Raw genomic sequence first — 18,845 nt, 5'->3', positions numbered from 1 at the left:
AATCAGAATCTGACCAGAACCTGACATACCATGTGTATTTTGGTTGCTGACCATTTTGAAAATCTACCCTCAATGTCTGAAGTGATACTTGATTTTCCAGACTCATTAAAAAATTTATGCTGTATGGCAATGAGGAATTTGAAGTCTTCAGTAAATTCAAAAGGTTCCATTATGTACTCATAATGTTTGGCAATGCATGGGGGTTTCTTTGTTGTTGTTTCTTTGAGGGTGTGGGAGTTGAAATAATAACCTCAGAAAGGACACTCAGTCTCAAGATATTGTTTTCAAAACAACAGCTCAGGAAACACAACATTAGCTTGCTCTATAGAAAGTTTACTTGACTCACCCAGAATGTGTTTTATAAAACTACCTTGAATTCTTGAGTGTCATCCCTCAAAACATAGAAGAAAACTTTAAAGCATGATACCAGTTTTAAAAACCCTGGAGAACCAAAAAACAGTTATGTGAAACAAGATTTCTTAAAAAAAAAAAAATAATTCTCTTTCAGTAAAAGATACCTAACAGCACAGCTCCCAAGTGTGTAACTTGATTCTTCATCTTTCTTTCGAAAAAAAAAATGTTTAGTCTGATGTGCAGTAATAGCAGGCATTCGGCTTGTTCAGCTGTGGGCTCTGTTTAAGTTATACACTTGCCTGTGTTGTACTTTCATACAACAATAACAAAGTCAGAGTAATAGGGCTAACATGGAAAATCAAAGTGCTGCCCTTCAAGCAGCCACAAGGACAGGGGAATGTTCTGAGAAATTAAAAAAAGTTTCTTCATTGATTTGGCAGGTTCCTACCCAAGTGTACTGAGAAGCACAAGATCATAACACCTCAAACAGGTGATCAAAAACGGAGAGGAAGAAGAGGTGCACCTAGGCATAAATGATGAAACTGCCTCCACTCAGATCAAGTCTACGAGGAATTTTACTGCTTAATAATGTATTGTTTAAAGCACTGGTTGGACTTTCCAAGGGGGTGCACATACTGGGTACAACAAATTTTTACAGTCTTCTGGTCACTCTGAACCTGACCAGTAGAATGTTAGAAGACTTATCATTTCATTATTTGGTAAAGCAAGAGACAGAGAAGCAAACAAGAAAGCAAACAAGAAAGCAAACAATCGTATTGGTCCTTATACCCAATAATTTTGCACTCCACAAAATTCATGCCTAGATAAACCCGTCTGTGTAAACTACAAGGAGAAAAAAATTAAGCCAACCAAGGAGGACAGAAGCTACCTCACTGACACAGGTATTACCTGGAAAAAGGAATACATTTGTACTACTTTTAGCACATGTACTTTTTTTCATCTAGAGAAGACTACTTCTGTCTCCAAAGTAGGCTTCAACACCAAAACTCTAGAGAACTGGACTTCGGTAAAAAGAATGAAGAAGAAAATGGGTTTCTATATAGATAATCCCCATCTCCCAAAGTTCAGTTCCACAAGGCTTTTAGTACTTACCTGGAGGGAACAGTCTTATTCCACAGACATTAATATTTAGGTGTTTAAACACAAAAGCTTTGACATACAGGAAACCACAGAGTTTCAAGGCAATGTAATCAATGTGCAGTTAGCACAAAAATGAAGACATGGCATCTCCTTCAGTCAATCTAACTACAAAGTTGCCTGCAATGATGAGTAGCATGAAAAACTTACACAAGATATTCCGTGTTATCTCAAACAGCCTTTTTTGGTTGGAAAGACGGAAATGGAAAATATCAACGTCTCTCTATCCATACTTACAACAAGACTTTCTAACAAAAAAAATAAAATGCATACACAAAAATGAACAAATAACATTCATTTTAAAAGATTCTTTAAAAAGAATTGTTATGTCAAGTTATCCAACAAAGGTCACTTGCATTTTAATGAAATGCCTCTAGCAGACATCCCTTCCATTTACACAGTCACAAAACAGAACAGCTGTTTAGTGTAAGTACATATCTGGAGTTTCTGAACTGGCTCAAGAGTCACTAGATTTAATATAGCTTGTTCTTCTTAAGCCAGCATGAAGAAAAATAGTAGAAAATATAGTGGAGTTAGTTGATTACAAGGAAGCTCTTGGACAGACATACCTGATAGAACCAATACTTTTGATCAGGTCATGAACCATTGTTTATTAAACACTGACCCCACCTACATAACGACATATAACTTTACATGTAACATAATTTTATCTCTCCCTTAGAAATTTATACTTCAGACTTCAACACAGATTTCGCACAAAAAACAAGCTCCTTCTTCCCAAGCCATATTTGCTCAGTTTCTAAAATGTCATGTTGGTACAAGACCAACAGCTCCTCAATTTAAGTGCCTACTTCCAGTAATACTTTATAGAAAGCATGTTCAGTGTGCATTAAATATTACTGATATTATACTGATCCCAGACTGGGGATTAAGCTATCTCTTGAAACAAGGTAGATAATTCTAATGTCTAACTGAAAGCATACAGGCCATTATTTCTCATGATTAGTTGCTAATAATAAATAAATTAAATACGACATTAAAAGATAGTATACAACATACTGGGAAAAAAAAAAAAAAAAAAAAGTCTGACTTCCAGGTAGCTTAGGAAAAAGAGGGGGAAAGAAAAAACAACTAACACGGCACCTGGCTTATTAAAGGGCAATTGGCGCTGCAATTCTTTGAACCTACTGATGACAGAAAAAATTTTAAAAAAAGTCAAATAAGCAAAAATGCAAAAAACAAGGAAGACATGAAGACAAATGTTTAAGAGAAAAGTCTGTTTCTTCTTCCCATATATCATTAATTTTTCATTATGAAATCTAAGAATAAAACATCTTAAACTTTAAGGTATTTAGATTTCCCCAGGGTTTTGGTGGGTAATGAAACAACTATTTTTCAATGTCTCCCTGAAGAGAGTAGATGATCTATGATGCTTCCAGAGTAAGGATTGCAAAATGCCAAACAAATCCAGCAAACAAATACAAAAAGAGAATTCAATACACAGCAGCACAAAGTTGTCAGGCCATTACAGTCAGGCACATTTGCCACAGTCTTTGAGAACACGTATACTCTTTCACTACTACAGAGCATTGTCATACATGAAGCTCAAAGAATACATCCCTTAGAGGCAATCTTGAAGTCTTTCTGGTCAGAAGATTCTGCATTAGTATATACTGTTGGCTAACTGCAGGTTTAGAGGGCCCAGTACTGATGGTAGTGCCGGAAGACAGTCATTTTGCCTGGGAAAACAAGCCATTGGAAGGAGCAGGACAGTTTAATCATAGAAGTTACCAAACCCAAATGGAGCTACTCTACTCAGGGGACTCCTCATGACAGAATAGACTTCTTAGAAACTGCACTCTAACAAAAGTCTTGCCTAACAGAAAGTTTTATCAAAAGCCAGCACTTGCACAGGGTGAATATGCCCACAGCACAGATGTCTTTGAACAGTTTCACTGCCAAAGGACACAGCGAAATGGAAAAGCAGCATTTTCTCACTTGTGCTTGCAAACATAGGATTCTGCAGGCATAGCTGGCATGCAGGCACTTTACAAGTCCTACTCTTCAACATGCTGTGTACTGTTTCTTAGTCCACTATGGCATTTTCAAATGTAAAAGCAAAATAAACTCTATTTGGGATAAAGTCTGTCTCATTATCACTGGTGCCTGGAGTCCCAAAAAAAAAAAAAAAATCCTAAATCAAATATTTGCAAACCATTGTTACCTAACTATGATTATCATAAAAGAGTTAGTCTGCTGGAGACCCTTTAATCATTACATATTTGCACCTAAAATGGTACAATTTATCTTGAAGAACCCCATTGCAAAAGATAAATATCAAACGCTGGTGAACATCCACGCACACATTTGCATCATAGAGGTTTTTTTCTGCAATTACTTTGAAACCTGAAAAATCCTAGTGATATTATTCTAAATAATCCATTACTATTGTCCATAGAATAAACAATAGGAAAGGGAATAGGAGAGGAGAGAAGAGGTAAAACGAAGGCTAGCTTGACATTACCCAGCACTCAGTGAAGGCCAGCAAGTCATTGATGTGTAGTTACACAGACAAGAGAGTGAAAAGATGGTGTAAGAAAAATATTACATAAGAAACTAAAGGGCGTAATTGCACCTAATACCAAAAAACCCCTGTATATGATGGGGGTAGTGCAGAGAGAGATGCACTTTGGGAGGAAAGGGTACTGGATATTACCCAATGGTTTACCTTTCTGGTTATGGTTACTTACAGTGGGTAGTTTTTGAGTCACCATAAAGGTGGTTCGTACAGTGTGGCCTGTTCCAGTTGCTGAAGTGAACCTGTCCAGCTTAAATGGCCAGTCTTATAGGAACAGGAAAATTCACTTCATTAACACACTGACTGCTGGGCTCCCAGGTGACACGCACTTAAGTGCCTATATTTCACTGGCAGATTGACATGAGAATCAATGATAGAGCTGCCAGCATGGCTGAGGTTCAACAATTTCTTTCCCTCTCATGCCAAATGTGTATGAAGGCATAAGAATGGTAAATGTCTTTTTGTTCAAAGATATGCATTCTAGCTTATTCCATCTCTACTTATTATTTAACTGGAGCTGGGGCTTTTTAAAACCAATCTTGGAGGCAATTTGCCAGTAGTTTTCTGGTAGGAGTCATGCTTTCAACATCATCTGAATAGTTATCTTTACTCTTGAATTCATGTCTTCTTACCTGATAACATATTATCTGTTTTTATTGAAGGAAACTTCAAAGTCATTTCATGTTTGTGCCTGTGAATCATCAGATGATCCTCTGTTGGAAAACGCTGTCAGGCAAACACAGAGAGAGAGAGAGAAAGAGAGAGAGAAAAAAAGAGGGGAAAAAAAAAAGAAGAATTTATTTCTCTAATAAACTTTTGGCATTGGACAGAATTTCAAAACTGAGAGAGAGAAAGAAATTTATCCAGCTAGAAATGTGTCCACATGGCACAGGAAACAGAATATTTGAAAATGCAAGTGAGTATGAGTAACAAATAATGGTATTCAGTTTAGAAACATATTTGCTGCCATGCTCTCTGGAAAGGAAAACCATAAGGTGTCATGTATTTGCTTGAAAAAACTGCAGATCAAGTTTTGGATTCTAAGGGTCTCCAGCTACCACAGTCTCACAAGTCACCACGTGTCTGCGGATCTGTGATAGCTGCTGTTGTGTGTGCTCTTAGCCCACGGCAAATGCTAAGTAATAAGGCAAATCTTAAATCACTACTGGATTTTTCTGCTTTTGTGTCTTTCTGCAACCTATATCTGATGAACAGCAATAAAAATAATCAAATAAGCCAGTTTTTCCCTACCCAAAAGTATTCAGGCAGAATGTGGTTTTAATTTTGGAAATGTCTGATACTTTAACTTGATTCGAAGTGGCAAAGCAATGGTGCTCAGTTTTATAGCAACTCATTATGACCCTTTATTCTTTTCCTTAGTCAAGGAGAGAAGGTGATGTTCTTTGTAAGCAGCTAATCAGTGTGCTAAGTTTGTTTTTAGTCCAATAATAGACATCTACAACAAATAGCTTTTTTTTAACAAGATGAAGAGATAAGCTTGAATAAATGCTCAAGCACTTGTACACTTGGGCTCAAAGAGCAGACTGGTTCTGTGAAGTTTCCTTCATCAGAATGATCATACACAGGTCTTTGCTACTGTAATAGTTTTAAAAGGATTATTTCAGGACCAGCAAAGGCCAAAAGTTGTATCACCGAGGCTTGAGGGGGGGAAAACATTCAAAGCAGCTTTTTAAATCAACAAGTACAAAGGAGACCACAACAACAAAAAAAAATAAAGAAAAAAAAAGGCAACAGAGTTAAAGGGACCTAAAGTTTTCAACACAATATACTCTTGGCTAAGTGACCTTGCTTGTGACTATAGTATAGACAGCTGCCTTACGTTACACCTTCTGAGAATCTCTCTAAGCCCATAGACAAAGCAGCCTAAATTATGGCAATGAATTCTCTGGAGGAAAAAAATAGAAAAAGAAAGAAATCTCAGCAAGAATGTAGTGGCTGACCCGCCTTAAAGCACTGCATGTGACTTCTGCTTACAGATTACCTGAAATCCCTCAAAATTCAGCCTCCCCACAGTGCCAAACAAAATCGCTTGAAATAGATGCATACAGGAACCCTGTGGCACAAGCCCAAAAGATGCCCTTGCCTGAAGATTTTACTCACAAACTCTTGTCACTAAACCAAATTAGGGTCAAAAGTGCCACAGATGGAATTTCCCTCATTGATGCGCTCGGGGGAACTTCCCTCACCACTGCAAAATCACCAAAAAACCACATAAACCCCAATTCAAATCTCGGCAGGTGAAATCCTTGTCACTTCAGGCTTTTTAAGCTTATTAGACATCTAATGTTACAGGTCAGATTATACCCCCAGAGACACAGGGCAGACCACCAGTCAACAGGACAGGAATCCCAAATGTACATCCTGGGGCAAAATTTATCTACTGGCTGCGTTTTCTGTAGAAAATATTAAGGAGGAAGATGTCTTAAAGATCTTAAATAAATAAATAAATAAGCAGCAGCTAATAAGGTATCAGTGTATTTAAGTCTCTAAAACAGAAAAAATCAGGAGGGTTACTACATCCAATAACAAGCGTAATATATTCCATCATACATCTAAGCAGAAGACAGACAACTGTGCCCTGCCTAGTGTGTTCTCTCTTGCTAGTCACTAAAGGAATTTGCAATACCTGGCTTGAAACATTAGGCTTGGGGATGAGAGAAGGCACAGAAGTAGATTTAGAAGCACTTGTACCAACTCAGTTTTGACTGGCTGTTGTATTTGCTTGAAATATTTTGTAATAATGTCTTGTGGGAAAGGAGGGAATTGAGGGGGAGAAGGACTTAAAAAAAAAAACACACCAAACAAAACCCTGACACACATATTATTATTAGACACGTGTTAAAATATCAGGAGGCATTATACAAGCCAGAGCTAGCGCTGAGGACTCAATTAATATCACTGCTGACTCCACTCACCTGTGAGCAGCCTGGGGCACTGCAGACAAAAGGCCTCTCCTGCTCCAAGTTCATCTTTGATTCCTCATAAATCTACATGTTAAAAGGGGGAAGGGGAAAGAAAGGGAACCTATGAATATATAAGTTCTAAACTTCACACAGGCATGCAACATACAGTCGTCATGGTTTATGCTTTTATTTCAAACTCCACAAACAGACCAGAACAAAGTTTTCATCCTCAGAGTACTAATTTTGCTAATATTCAGCAGTCTCCCTGTAGCCTAAGTTCTTATTAACCTTCCTGAGCACATATTTACTTTGAGGAAAGAAAAAAAATGTTCAGCTTTCACAGCAGAAATCTGCCTCAGAAAATAGCATATGTTCAGTGTTGTTATTAGATAAGACTGTATCTGCTCAGAAATATCTTGAATTAAAGATTTTTACCTTTCCTCCTTCAGTTCCTGCTGAACTACATTAAAACCAGACGTCTACATTACTTCTGAGGAAAAAAACCACTTATTGAAGTTCTGAATCCATACTGTCTGATATTAATAACTTAAATACATTACATACATCTCTCTATAAACACAAGGTAATGTGTTTAAAGGTGCATCCCCATCCTTTAAAAGGTCAGCTAGATCCTCAAGAGCTTGAGAAGCGAAGTTTTATCTAAAACTGAACTTCCCCATAGCAGTTCCAGTCCTGTAACCTTCAACTAAACCCTGGGAGAAAGTTCCTGAGTCTTGAATAAAACCAAAGGATGAAACATTCACCCTCAGAACACACAGTTGAATTTGGGTCAGTATTAGAGCAGTGTCTCTGACCAGAAAAAAACACTAATAATTTTTTTTAGTAACATTCTAGGATGTAAAATAAATAAGTCATTTGTTTCAGAAATGTTTTGAGCCTTTTGGTGCAACTGTTATTACCAGCTAGAATGTAGTGGCTGACACACCTTAAAGCACCGTGTGTGACTTCTGCTTTCAGATTACCTGAAATCCCTTAAAATTCAACCTCCTCACAGTCCCACTTAGAAAAATACCCAGGTTGTGTTTGTATAATTTTTTCATGAACCAAAGAGAAATATCTTTATGGAGAAGCAGATTGTGATTTCAAAACTACAGAAATCTGCAGAAATACAGCTGCTAAAGTTACACAACTCCACTGTAATTTTTAAAAACACAATTCATTGCTTCCTATTATCAGGACACACTTGACAGAAAGCTCTGTTTCCAGAAGAGTTGCTCCCATCCCTTACAAACAATAAATACATCATTAACCTGAACATCAGCCAGACCTGTACTTGCAGCAATTATTTTCACTGCCCTAAGTTCTCAAAGAAAAAAAACAAACAAACAAAAAACAAACAAAACTTTTGGATGATAACATTTTCTTTTTCATTAAAATTCATTCCGGTGAACAACATTAGCCTGACAGGATATTTTCCTACTTGTGACATAAATAAACCCCACTTTTTATCTGACTCCACAGACTCATAGAAGCAGCATCCAGAAGTGATGAATTTCTACTTTTATTTGCCCTTTAACTTTCACAAGGACACTACTCCCTAAAGGTGATAATAAGCGTCAACTGATCTTCACAATGTGGGCATCTCCACCAACATCAGGCCTGAGCCAAGTGATTTATTGCACCACATACAATCAGGTGTCAAGAAAGACCCTAACTCAGGACTAACCATGTATGCACAGAAGGCTAGAACTGAAATAACTAAAATTGTACCTAATTTACTCCTTTAAGATTATTCATATCCTGTTTTGATTTAACTTACAGCTATGTTAAACTGAAATAGGATACTCATAATCAGAAATGAAAGAGTATGTTCATATACTAAAATAACTAAAGGTGTCAAATTACTTCTAATTTCAGTTATTTCAGTTCCAGACTGTGCAGAGACAAGCTCTTCAGAGATGAAGCCATAAAAATACTCTAAATTATGCTATCCTGTCTGAAAGAAACAAGCAGCAGACAAACTAGACAAACAAACCCCCTCCAAAACAAAACCAAAACCTCCAACTAAGTTTGATTTTTAAATATACCTTTATTTATGGGATGTAACCCTGGGATGTTGTCTTTCCTAAAGACCTTTTCACAGAAAGAAGAAAAAAAATGAAAAGCTATGCGTGAATAATGAAAGGCTTTATCTAATATCTCAATTACTCCTGCAACTGAAGCACTGCCAAAGGTTTCTGTTACCCCTTTCTCCCCTCCTCAGGGGACAGTGACAACGGTATTTTCAATAGCAGAACAACAGATGAGATGCAGTTAAAGAAAACAAGATAGTAACAATTCTGGTCCCAAGTGTCCAAGTGGATTTCAAAACATTACCAGGAATTATTTGGAGTTTGTTTTCTTATTGAATATTGCAAGCCTAAGACTCCTCACCCTGAGCTTGACCTTTAGTATCTGAATCTGTCAGTGTATGCTCTGATAAAAAATAAAATGATTCTCAAGGTTATCTAGATAGATAAGCACAGACTAAGCACCTAAGTAATATACTAGATTAGAACTAGAATCCTGAGCATGAGTATCAACTCCAGGAAATCAACTCCGGGAAAACAGGAACTTGGTGTTTATTCTCAGTACTTGGAAAAGGTGTCAGATTCAACATCTAACTGTTTCCACAAATGTACAAGCAAATGCTTGTTCCCATGAGAATCATTCTTTGCAGACACTAAACTTAAAAAAAGTAATAATCCAGAATAGCTGTATCACCTGCACTACTGTCTAGCAAAACTTAACCCACATTACATGTTACCAGGTAGAACAGTGCCCTCAAGACAAATTGCCCCATGCAGAATTTGTGTTCACATGTGATGCTATCACCACAGTTGAGACTGCAGTACTATTGGCTGTCTTAAAACAGTACATGAATGAAAGAAGCTGTCTGCTGCCTACAATTTTTGAAAGGGTGTCTGGTGCTTGGTTATTGTGTGGCAGCAATTCCAGCTTTATGCTCGAATGTTGACCAGAAACAAGCAGCTGAAAGTCTGGGCTGTGAGTGTGAACCTTCTGCATGCCTCAATCCTGCTGAACCCTGCAAGAGCTACAGATGCACAAGCAACACAGGGTCTCACCCCAGGTTTGCAGCAGGGTGGGGGCTTTCAGCAACAGAGGTGCTCTGGTTGTGCACAGCACATCTTGCATGGCATCCTTTTCAAGATGCAGGCATGCATCTCCCATCCTTCAGCCCGGGGTATAGACAGCTGCACACAGCCTCTGGCACACACTTCTCTTCACATGTCTCACGTGTGTTGCTGGGCCACACATTCCACATCTTCTTTTTCCACGCTGTGTGCAGGTGAAGGAAGGAAATAACGCAACCAATGGCAACATTTCGACTTCACCTAATAAAAATAAATCACAGCAGCTTTTCCATCTAAATTAGGGTGCTTATTAACCTTCGGGATCTTAAAAATTCAAGTTACACTCATGGAACTCTTGTAGTACTACCTATAACTGCTGCAATTAATGCACATGAAGAATATCAGACAAATTCATAACTGTAAAGTTAAAAAATTGCTCAGGTCTGCATTTTTTCGGTCTGTTATCAATAGCTTAATTTATTGCAACTTTGTGACCTCTTTGAAGAAACAAAGGATTATAAATACAAGCAAACACTAATATTGAGATGTCAGCATTAGTTCTGATATTATTAACAATAGGCATTATGCAGCAGAAAAGGGGGCTGAATTTTAATAGACATGTTAACAACATCTGTCAGCATTTATTGCCCTATTGTGACCATGTAAAGAGCCTTATTGGCAGAATGTGTAAGTGAGGAAATCTGCTATGCTGTTGTAGCCTGCCATTATCCTCAAATATCACTCTGCTCAGGAAAAGTGAAGGTATTCTGATTAGAAAAAGAAGTAAATAAAAACACAAAAGAAAGACTTCTCCAAGCCATGTCATATGGAAGAGAAACAAGTAATTTCTGCAGAAAGCCAAGATTTTCTTCTATTCCTTGATTTTTGCATAAGATACTTCTAAAGAATTCTTACTATAATTAATAAAACTGAAGCCCACAGCAAGGAATGCAAGAACATAACAAAGAAATAAAAAGCAAACAAAAGAAACGAAACCACCCTCAGAACACAGCAACAAACTACATCTCCTCTCAGCAGCATTCAGAGAAAAGTACCCCATGTCCTCAGGCTCCTCAAGGAGATTTTGTAGAGCCCTGGGATCATCCTTTCTGAACCAGAAAAACAGTTCTAACATCTAATACCAAGAAAGCATGCTCCTTTCTGTCTCTCTCTCCTCCTTTTTAAACTCAGCAGTAATCTTACTGCCATACTGGTAAAAACATCAAGCAGGCTTGTTTCCTGTTTCAATGTTATTCTTGAAGTGGGCTGCAGTAAGAATCTGATTTTCATTGGGCTATTATTATTTGCAGCTGTGCGACCTTTTTAACCCTCTTTTAAAAGTGACATTTCAGCCTTCAACCTCAAGCTGTCTAAATGTTGCAGGGTTTTCAGGCCTCTGATTAACAGAGGAAAAGAACTGATGGGGAGGTGTATACTACAATGTGTCTGTCTAATACAGGTCAATGCACCCATCCTGCCATTTGCACAAGTGAGTAATTACACTCTTACAAGTAACCTGTTTGTTGAAATTAATCACCTGGGCACATGCTTGCAAGACAGGTTTCTTCAGCCTGGTGTAACCGAGGTCACTGCAATTTCCAAATACAAATACAAAATACACAGTTGCTGGCTTTAGCAGCAGTATGCAGAGACATGAGCAATAAATGAAGCATCACCTGTTTTTTAGGGTCATGGGCACAATGTTTAAAAAGTGAGAGGAGACATGGTTAAACTCCACTTGTGAATAGTAAAGACCCCCATCAGTTTATGCAGCATTTTAAACTGCTAGTCAAGGCTATTCAGTACAGCGTTATTTATAGATAATTAGAGTATTATTAGAAATGCTATTACGACTTGTTGGTTTTGGAAATGTAAAACACACAGGGTTAATGCCCATGGTTGGGCAATACATACTTGCATGAGCAAAGTCAATTTTAAGTACCGTTGTGCTGAAACGGTGCGTGGTGTTTTTCGTCAGCATGGGCTTTTCAGTGGAAGCGCTTGTTTTCTGAACTTGCATCACGCTTTCCACATGCACACATACAGGGCTCATTATCACAACCCTGCCTGCTTCAGCTGCTACAACGACGGGTCTGTCAGCATTTCCATTAGAAACCCCCTGGTTTCAGGATTAAAGCATTTCCAAATGGTTCTGGATGCTGGAAAGCAATTTATGTCTGGAGTCCCTAAGAAGGACTTTAATACGATGCACATTTGAGCTGGGGCTTGAGCCCTCATTGGTACTCCAGTGAAGTTTTTGTGATTGCATTTATGACATTTATATGTGGAAAAACACTTAGCTTGGGCCTTTACTCAATTGTTTTAAAAGAAGAGAGCCCCATAAATTTTTAGGCAGAGCTGAGGGCTCTCAAAAAGTAGTTGATGTGTGAATTGCCTCAACAGCAAGCAGCCTTCCTTCAGTCTTTTCCCTGTGGCTGGCATTTGTGAAGTCGCTGGCCACTGGCATGCTTCAGGATCGTTTGAGAACAGTAAGAAACGGATTCTTGCTTTGTGCTGCCAAACACCCCAGTTCCTTTTTAAATGGCCACTTGTTTTGCTTATTGCCTGCCTAAACAGAATCCAGTGCTCAGAAGGCTCTCCAGCAGTCCTAAGGTTTTGTCCCATATCTCTCTTACAAATATATTCATTTACCTTCAAATAAGCTGAGGGAGAAGAGTTTTTGATCCCCCAACTCAGTATTTGGCTGCTAAACCTCACTGTTTCTGTTATCAAAGAAAGCCAAATAGCTGCCTTCTGGCTTTCTTCTGCTTATGCAGAGCTGTTTTCTTCCGAAGAAAGAGCAGAGCTGCCTGGGCATAACTAAAAAAGTAAGGGGCAAAGACAGGAAATTTCAAAATGGAACAAGAATGAAGTTTGTAAAACTCCAGAATTAAGGAGTGGAGGAAGTAAGGAGAGGAAGAACCACAAAGGGACTGGGGGAAAGGGGCCGCCAGTGGAAATAGAAAAGAAAAAGACAGTAGAAGTAAGGACTGCAAACACTGAGGACCGGGCTGAGGAAGAGGAAGGGAGTAAAAGGATACCTCTGCAAAAGAAACTCAAAATAGAAGGTGGATGACCTACTGCCTTTCCACATAGCAGCAGTGTGAGAGCTCAACACCGTATATCACCCATGCAAGTATTTGGTAGAGGGCACGATTTGTCCTCTGCACTGCATAGAGCTGTATTTCAAGTCTAGAAGAAATGCATGAGTCTAAATGATTACATTTCTTGGACTCTCCATTTCACTATAGGAAACCCATCATGGATTTACTTGCTATAGTGCAAAAGGATTTGGTGTTTTACAGAAATGGCCATGGGGTTATTAAGCACAGGCCACAGAAGACAAAAATGAACATAGGAGAATAGAGGTGAAGAGTGAGAGTAAAACAAAAACACACACAGAAAACCCAAAAAACCAACACCTAGCACTTTTGAAAACAGTTCATTTAAGTTATCTCAGCACAGAAATATTCTATAGAAGAACTCAGATCTTTATAGGGCAAGATGGCTATTACTTCAACTCTGGAAAAACACTTTGAGAATAATATGGTTATTTTGCACTCTGTGATTGGCCAAACAGGGCCAGCCCAACCTGGATGCGGCCCAGGTTTGTAGCTCTGGAACTGTCCCCCACTGATGGCATTTGCAGAATAGCCCTAATACCTGCTCTCCCTAGTTACAAGTCTAAAATGACATGAGAGACCAGACTGTAACCTCACTGACAGCACTGAGGTTTGCTTACCAGAACATGCAGCAGCAGCAGCACAAGCTGCAATGTAAGTAAAAGGAAAGGCATTATTCAAAAACAACATTTTGCACACCAGCAGACAGAAACCATTCCTGTAGCACTTCTCCATTTTCCCTATGTGCAGTTTTTCTGATTTCCAGTGCTGGAATTTCAACAGCTAATCCAGACCTACTGAAGTAAACCCTGTATCTGGTTCTATGGACCTACCATGACAAATGTTAGGAAGAATGTCACGTGTCTATGGGTAGTCAAACAGCATCTAATGCTGTGTTTATCTCAACATGAACAAATACTGTCGTTGTCCTTTATCATCAGATGTTCAATTTAAGTGCTCGTGTTAGGAGACTGAGTTAGACTTGAGGGTCTTGGAAGGGAGGGAGGGAAGGAAGGATGGAGAGAAATAGAGGAGGGAAAAGAGGAGGAAAAAAGGGGAGCAAGGGGGAAAAGGGGAAGAAGGAAAGGAAGGAATGGGAAGAAGTGAGGGAAGGGAGGAAAGGGAAGGGAGGAAATGGGAAGAAAAGGAGGAAAGGGAAGAAAGAGAGGAAAGGGAGGAAAGAGGAAAAGGAGGAAAGGAAAGAAAAGGAGGAAGGGAAGGAAAGAATGGGCTATGTTAAAGCAAGATTCAAAGGATCAAATGCTTTAAATTGTCTGCTACAAAAGGACCCTCCATTATTTTAAAAGCTTCAACACTCAGACTTCCTTGATTGGATGCATGTACATGGTGATAATATCTGTCCTTATTTAGGTCACTGTCCATCTCACAAATTGTTCTGCTCAAGGGGAGGTGGGGGGACTGCAAAACAACTGCAATAACACAAGTGGCAAAAATCTTGCTTCAAGAGACAACCACTAACATCTATCATTTTAAAGGAAAAACATATTTGCTCTGTTCTTTATGAGCAAGTCTTGGCTTCTCCCTCTACAGGACAGAGTCCCTTGGGGCACAGCATGTGCACAAAGAAGTTAAAACCACCATTAGCTGAAATCAATATTTACTACCAAATTCTTGAAAGATTTAAAGGAGAAGATACATGCAGAGAACACCATTCCAGTCTCTTACAGTCATTATTAACATGGACCTGATAGCACCCACTCTCCCTCACTACTAATTATTTTGGGTTACACACTTAACACTTCAGTGTGATATTTGATTACCTGCAAAGTTGCTAATAATATAAGAATGGTCTGCTTAAAATTGTATCTAATTATTTTCCAGGCAAAGGGATAAAAAAGGAACAGAAAATGCTTAGCCTGTCACAAAGTCTGCCCCAATATTCACTCATCTCAAAAAGGGTAACTGTATTAAGTGAGGTGGGTCGCCTGTATTCTACAAACCCCTTCACAATCACAGCCCCCGTTCCCAGAGCTGCAGCACTCACTGTGCTGCATGTCAGTCCTATGCCAAGAGCATTATTGTGGTGTATGAAAGAAAAACAAAGAATCTTCAGATCAACTTTACAAGTTAAGATGGTTCATCATGCCTATTGCTGTGAAACAAAAAAAAACCTACTTCAAGGAAAAAATTCAAGCGTTATGCACTGGAGAAGACCTCCAGGAAGCCTGTAAAGGGCAGAAAAGGCAACTGCAACTGTGGCGAGAGATGAAGCCCATGAAGCAGAGGGTGTCAATGATGAACTCCCAGTAACATCTGGCAAATAAGCTAATCTTTTGGGACTTTCCAATGTTGGCAGATAAGTGTGTTGTCCGTCCTTTCAAAGGCTGACCTCATTTCTATCCTTGGGTTAATGGCATGCGAAGCTCTCTGCTACACTTACTTTTTCACTCTTCCCCCCACCCCCAACAGTTATTATTAAACAACAAACAACTTTGCCTGTTGTTGTCGTTTGCATACAATTTAATTAAGAGTTTTCCCTCCAGGAATAATATTGACTGAAGGTTTTGAAGGATTGTTTTGGTTTTTAAGTGTACTGTAACTGCAGTATGCTAATTGCTTTGGTTTACGATACACAAATAGATAAAAGAATTCACCTACCTTGCATGCAAATAAACAGTTGGATTTCCAAAGGGAAGGAAGAAAAAAAAAAAAGAAAGCATAAAAGATATCCTGGGGGAAACAACAACACAAGACTGCTTAGCTGACTTTCATACCAGAAGCAGTTAGGGGCTTTAACACAAGCTTTGAAAATTTTGCCAGCCCAAATTTTCCTCCTCGTTATTATATAAAATAATCCCTAAACCAGAACTCTGCAAACAAACTTTAGTATCTTATGGATAAAACTCTGCAATTCTGTATGTTTAAAGTAATTTTAAATTAAGATCAATCTCACTTTTTGCTTTTTTTTCTTTATAGTTAACATACAAGACAGTTTAAAATTTTCATTACATAGAAAAATGAGGGCATTAATAAATCAGCTACAAGCCATTAATTATTAACTTTCACTAATTTTTAATTACCATTTTTAAAGATTTTTTTTTTTTGTTGGGAACTTCTCTCCGCAAAATGACCAAAAAAAAAAAAGTCCTGAATCAAACCTTCAATGTTCACTCTTCTAAGATAAAATCCTCTGGGGTGACAAATCTCTGCTGAGAACACTGGCAGCCCACACGTCCCCTCAGGCAGTACTCAGCACCAGAGAGTCTTAGACATTAAAAGCTAAATACTATTCTTTTCAGCCCTGACAAATCAAGAGCAGGCTGATTTGCAACACTTAAAACTTTGTGCGTGTGAAGCTACCAGCAACCTCCAATATATACACTTTATCATGTTTCTCACCATCATATAACTAGTTTTACTAACAGCTGTGTAACAACCTATTTCAGGTAAGTTTCATTTGGATTCAGGTTTATCTATATGTTTTTAGGAATACAAAGATGGAACCATCTTACCATTAAAATACCTTCATAAAATAAGAGATTTTGAATTCTGAAACTTAGTTTAAAAGCTGTTTCCAAATCATCCATTGCATTGAACAAATACAGCACAGCCCAACTAGACTTTAAAAGGGCAGTAAGCAAATAAAGTAAGAAAGGATTCACTTGAACTAATAACTGAAAAAAAAATACACGCTCAAAGAAGCTGCAGATATTAAAACAAGAGTTTATATTTTTATAGAATCACGGAATAGTTTGAGTCAGAAGGGATCTCTAAAGGTCATCTAGTCCAAACCCCTGCAATGAGCAGGGACATCTTCAACTAGTTCAGGTTGCTCAGAGCCCTGTACCAAATGTTTCCAGGGAGAGGGCATCTACCACCTCTCTGAGTGACTTTTTCCAGTGTTTTATCACCCTCATGGTAAAAAACTTCTTCCTTATACCTACTGTAGATCAATCCTTCTTCAGATTAAAACCATTAAACCATTAAGCCTTGTCCTATCACAACAGGCCCTGCTAAAAAGGTTGTCCCCATAAGTGGTGGCCCACTTACATATTACATCCAGCTCCTTATGGAGATTTTTTGTGAGACAGGAGGCTTCCAGCTTATTAAAACAGTTAAAACTACAGACTAGAAGAAGAATTCACAGTACTTAATGAAAGTCTTTTTGGGAGGCAGGGCAGGTATTTTAGACTCAGTCTCCTGGATTATCTGAAGCAACATCAGTAATCACAGGACATGTCCTATGCACATATTATTAACAAACAATGCCCTGCTGCAGGCACAGCCATTCCCAGGGCTTTGAAATCAGTCGCTCCTAAGCCCTAGCACCAAAAACACCAGGAGAGGCAAGCAATGCCCAGGGCAAGAAGTCTTCTTCTTCCCTGCCATGACACAGGCCAACAACATAGAGTACTCTGCAGCACTTCCTTCCAGCTAGCACCAAACCAAAAGGCTGAGGACCATCTGCCTCAGCAATTCAGGTACCTGACTTGGAAGGAGAACAGAACACCCCACGAACTGCTTGGCAGATATCCAAAACAAAAAAAAAAAATCCAAAGGATTTTGTGCTGCTCTCCCTGCCCTCCTACACCCCAGCTTGGCTTTGGCTTCCCAGTCTGCCCTGGATGTGTCCATAACCCTTGGGTCAAGCTTCTCAACCTTTGAAGGACTGGACCCAAGAGAGGGGCTAACTTTGATGAGAATCCAACACAGGTCTTCAAAGGCTTTTTTGCAAATATATGCTTGCTCTGACCACAAAAGCAGTGATCCCTATCCTCTCCTTGGGCAAAAACAAGAGTGCCTCAGAGGTACTCCTGAGGGTCAGAGATGCTTCTCCAGTCCCCAGCACTAATACATTTAGTCCCCTGCAAATACATTTGCTGCATGTGAGATAAACAAGTCTGCCTCCCTCTCTATACCCAAAAGAGCAGCTCAGCATCTCAGAGGAGCTCCAGGGTAGGCAGGGATGTGCCAATGCCCTGATCCCTGGCTGGGGAGGTGGGATGAGTCCTACCCTGACACCCCATGAGTCCCCTCTAGTTCTAACCCCACAGAGTCCCCCAGACTCCACGGTGCCTGACATGCGGTCTCTATTGGAGAGAGCTGTGTGAGTGGAGGCACAGCCAAGGCACACACCCAAGGTTGCTCAGCTGCTATTGCCTTGGGAGCACTCCCAAACCAACACAGACCATGGCTGGATTCAGGGCTTGCTAACAAACCTGGACAGGTCCAGCCTGTATACTTCTGCCTAGTCAGACCTCAATCTCTGCCTCAAGGAATGAGTGATTTGGGATGCAGAAGGGACATAAATGCAGCCATCGCTCAACTGCCACTTGACAAGCAGGGGGCATCTGACATGGGCTACCACACTGCTCTCGACTAATACATCGACCACAAAGCAAACAGTTACCAGTGGCTGGGCAGGGGGATGAGTCTGCTTTCCAGAATCAATTGAAACAGATCTATCATTAGGCAAATGCCACTGTAAACTATGGGAAACTCTTCCAGGAGCAGAGAGAGAGTTCTGCACTCCAGGAGTGACTGCACATGTCTGTGTGCACAGGAATGTGGGGTAGGTGGGAGTGTGCAAAGGGACATTTTTTTCCCTCCTAAAGGGATGCAAGTACCCCTCACCAATAAAAGTCTCCAGAACTCTTATCAGAAGACTTCTATATCACATTAAAAAAAAAAA

General features: G+C 39.3%; 1 protein-coding gene across 8 annotated transcripts in view; it reads right to left on the bottom strand.

The window, feature by feature from the left end:
• The window catches only part of CREB5 (cAMP responsive element binding protein 5), a 256,030-nt gene that overhangs the window by 206,358 nt on the left and 30,827 nt on the right, over positions 1-18,845 (bottom strand). For 6 of the 8 annotated variants that reach the window (XM_027639345.1, XM_027639339.1, XM_027639340.1 and 3 more), the window contains 2 exons: positions 6,988-7,059; positions 4,684-4,777 (listed from right to left, as the gene is read on the bottom strand). In XM_027639345.1, the coding sequence (XP_027495146.1) occupies positions 4,684-4,777; positions 6,988-7,041 (148 nt within the window). In that variant the 5' untranslated portion in view covers positions 7,042-7,059. Of the gene's footprint in view, positions 1-4,683; positions 4,778-6,987; positions 7,060-11,924; positions 11,929-18,845 lie in introns of those variants that run through there. The other 2 variants (XM_027639343.1, XM_027639344.1) reach the window with 2 other exon arrangements.

This window comes from Corapipo altera, unplaced genomic scaffold (assembly GCF_003945725.1).
Source record: "Corapipo altera isolate COAL_440 unplaced genomic scaffold, ASM394572v1 44, whole genome shotgun sequence".
NCBI classification, from domain to species: Eukaryota; Metazoa; Chordata; class Aves; order Passeriformes; family Pipridae; genus Corapipo; species Corapipo altera.
This window is presented reverse-complemented; position numbering and strand designations above follow the sequence as displayed.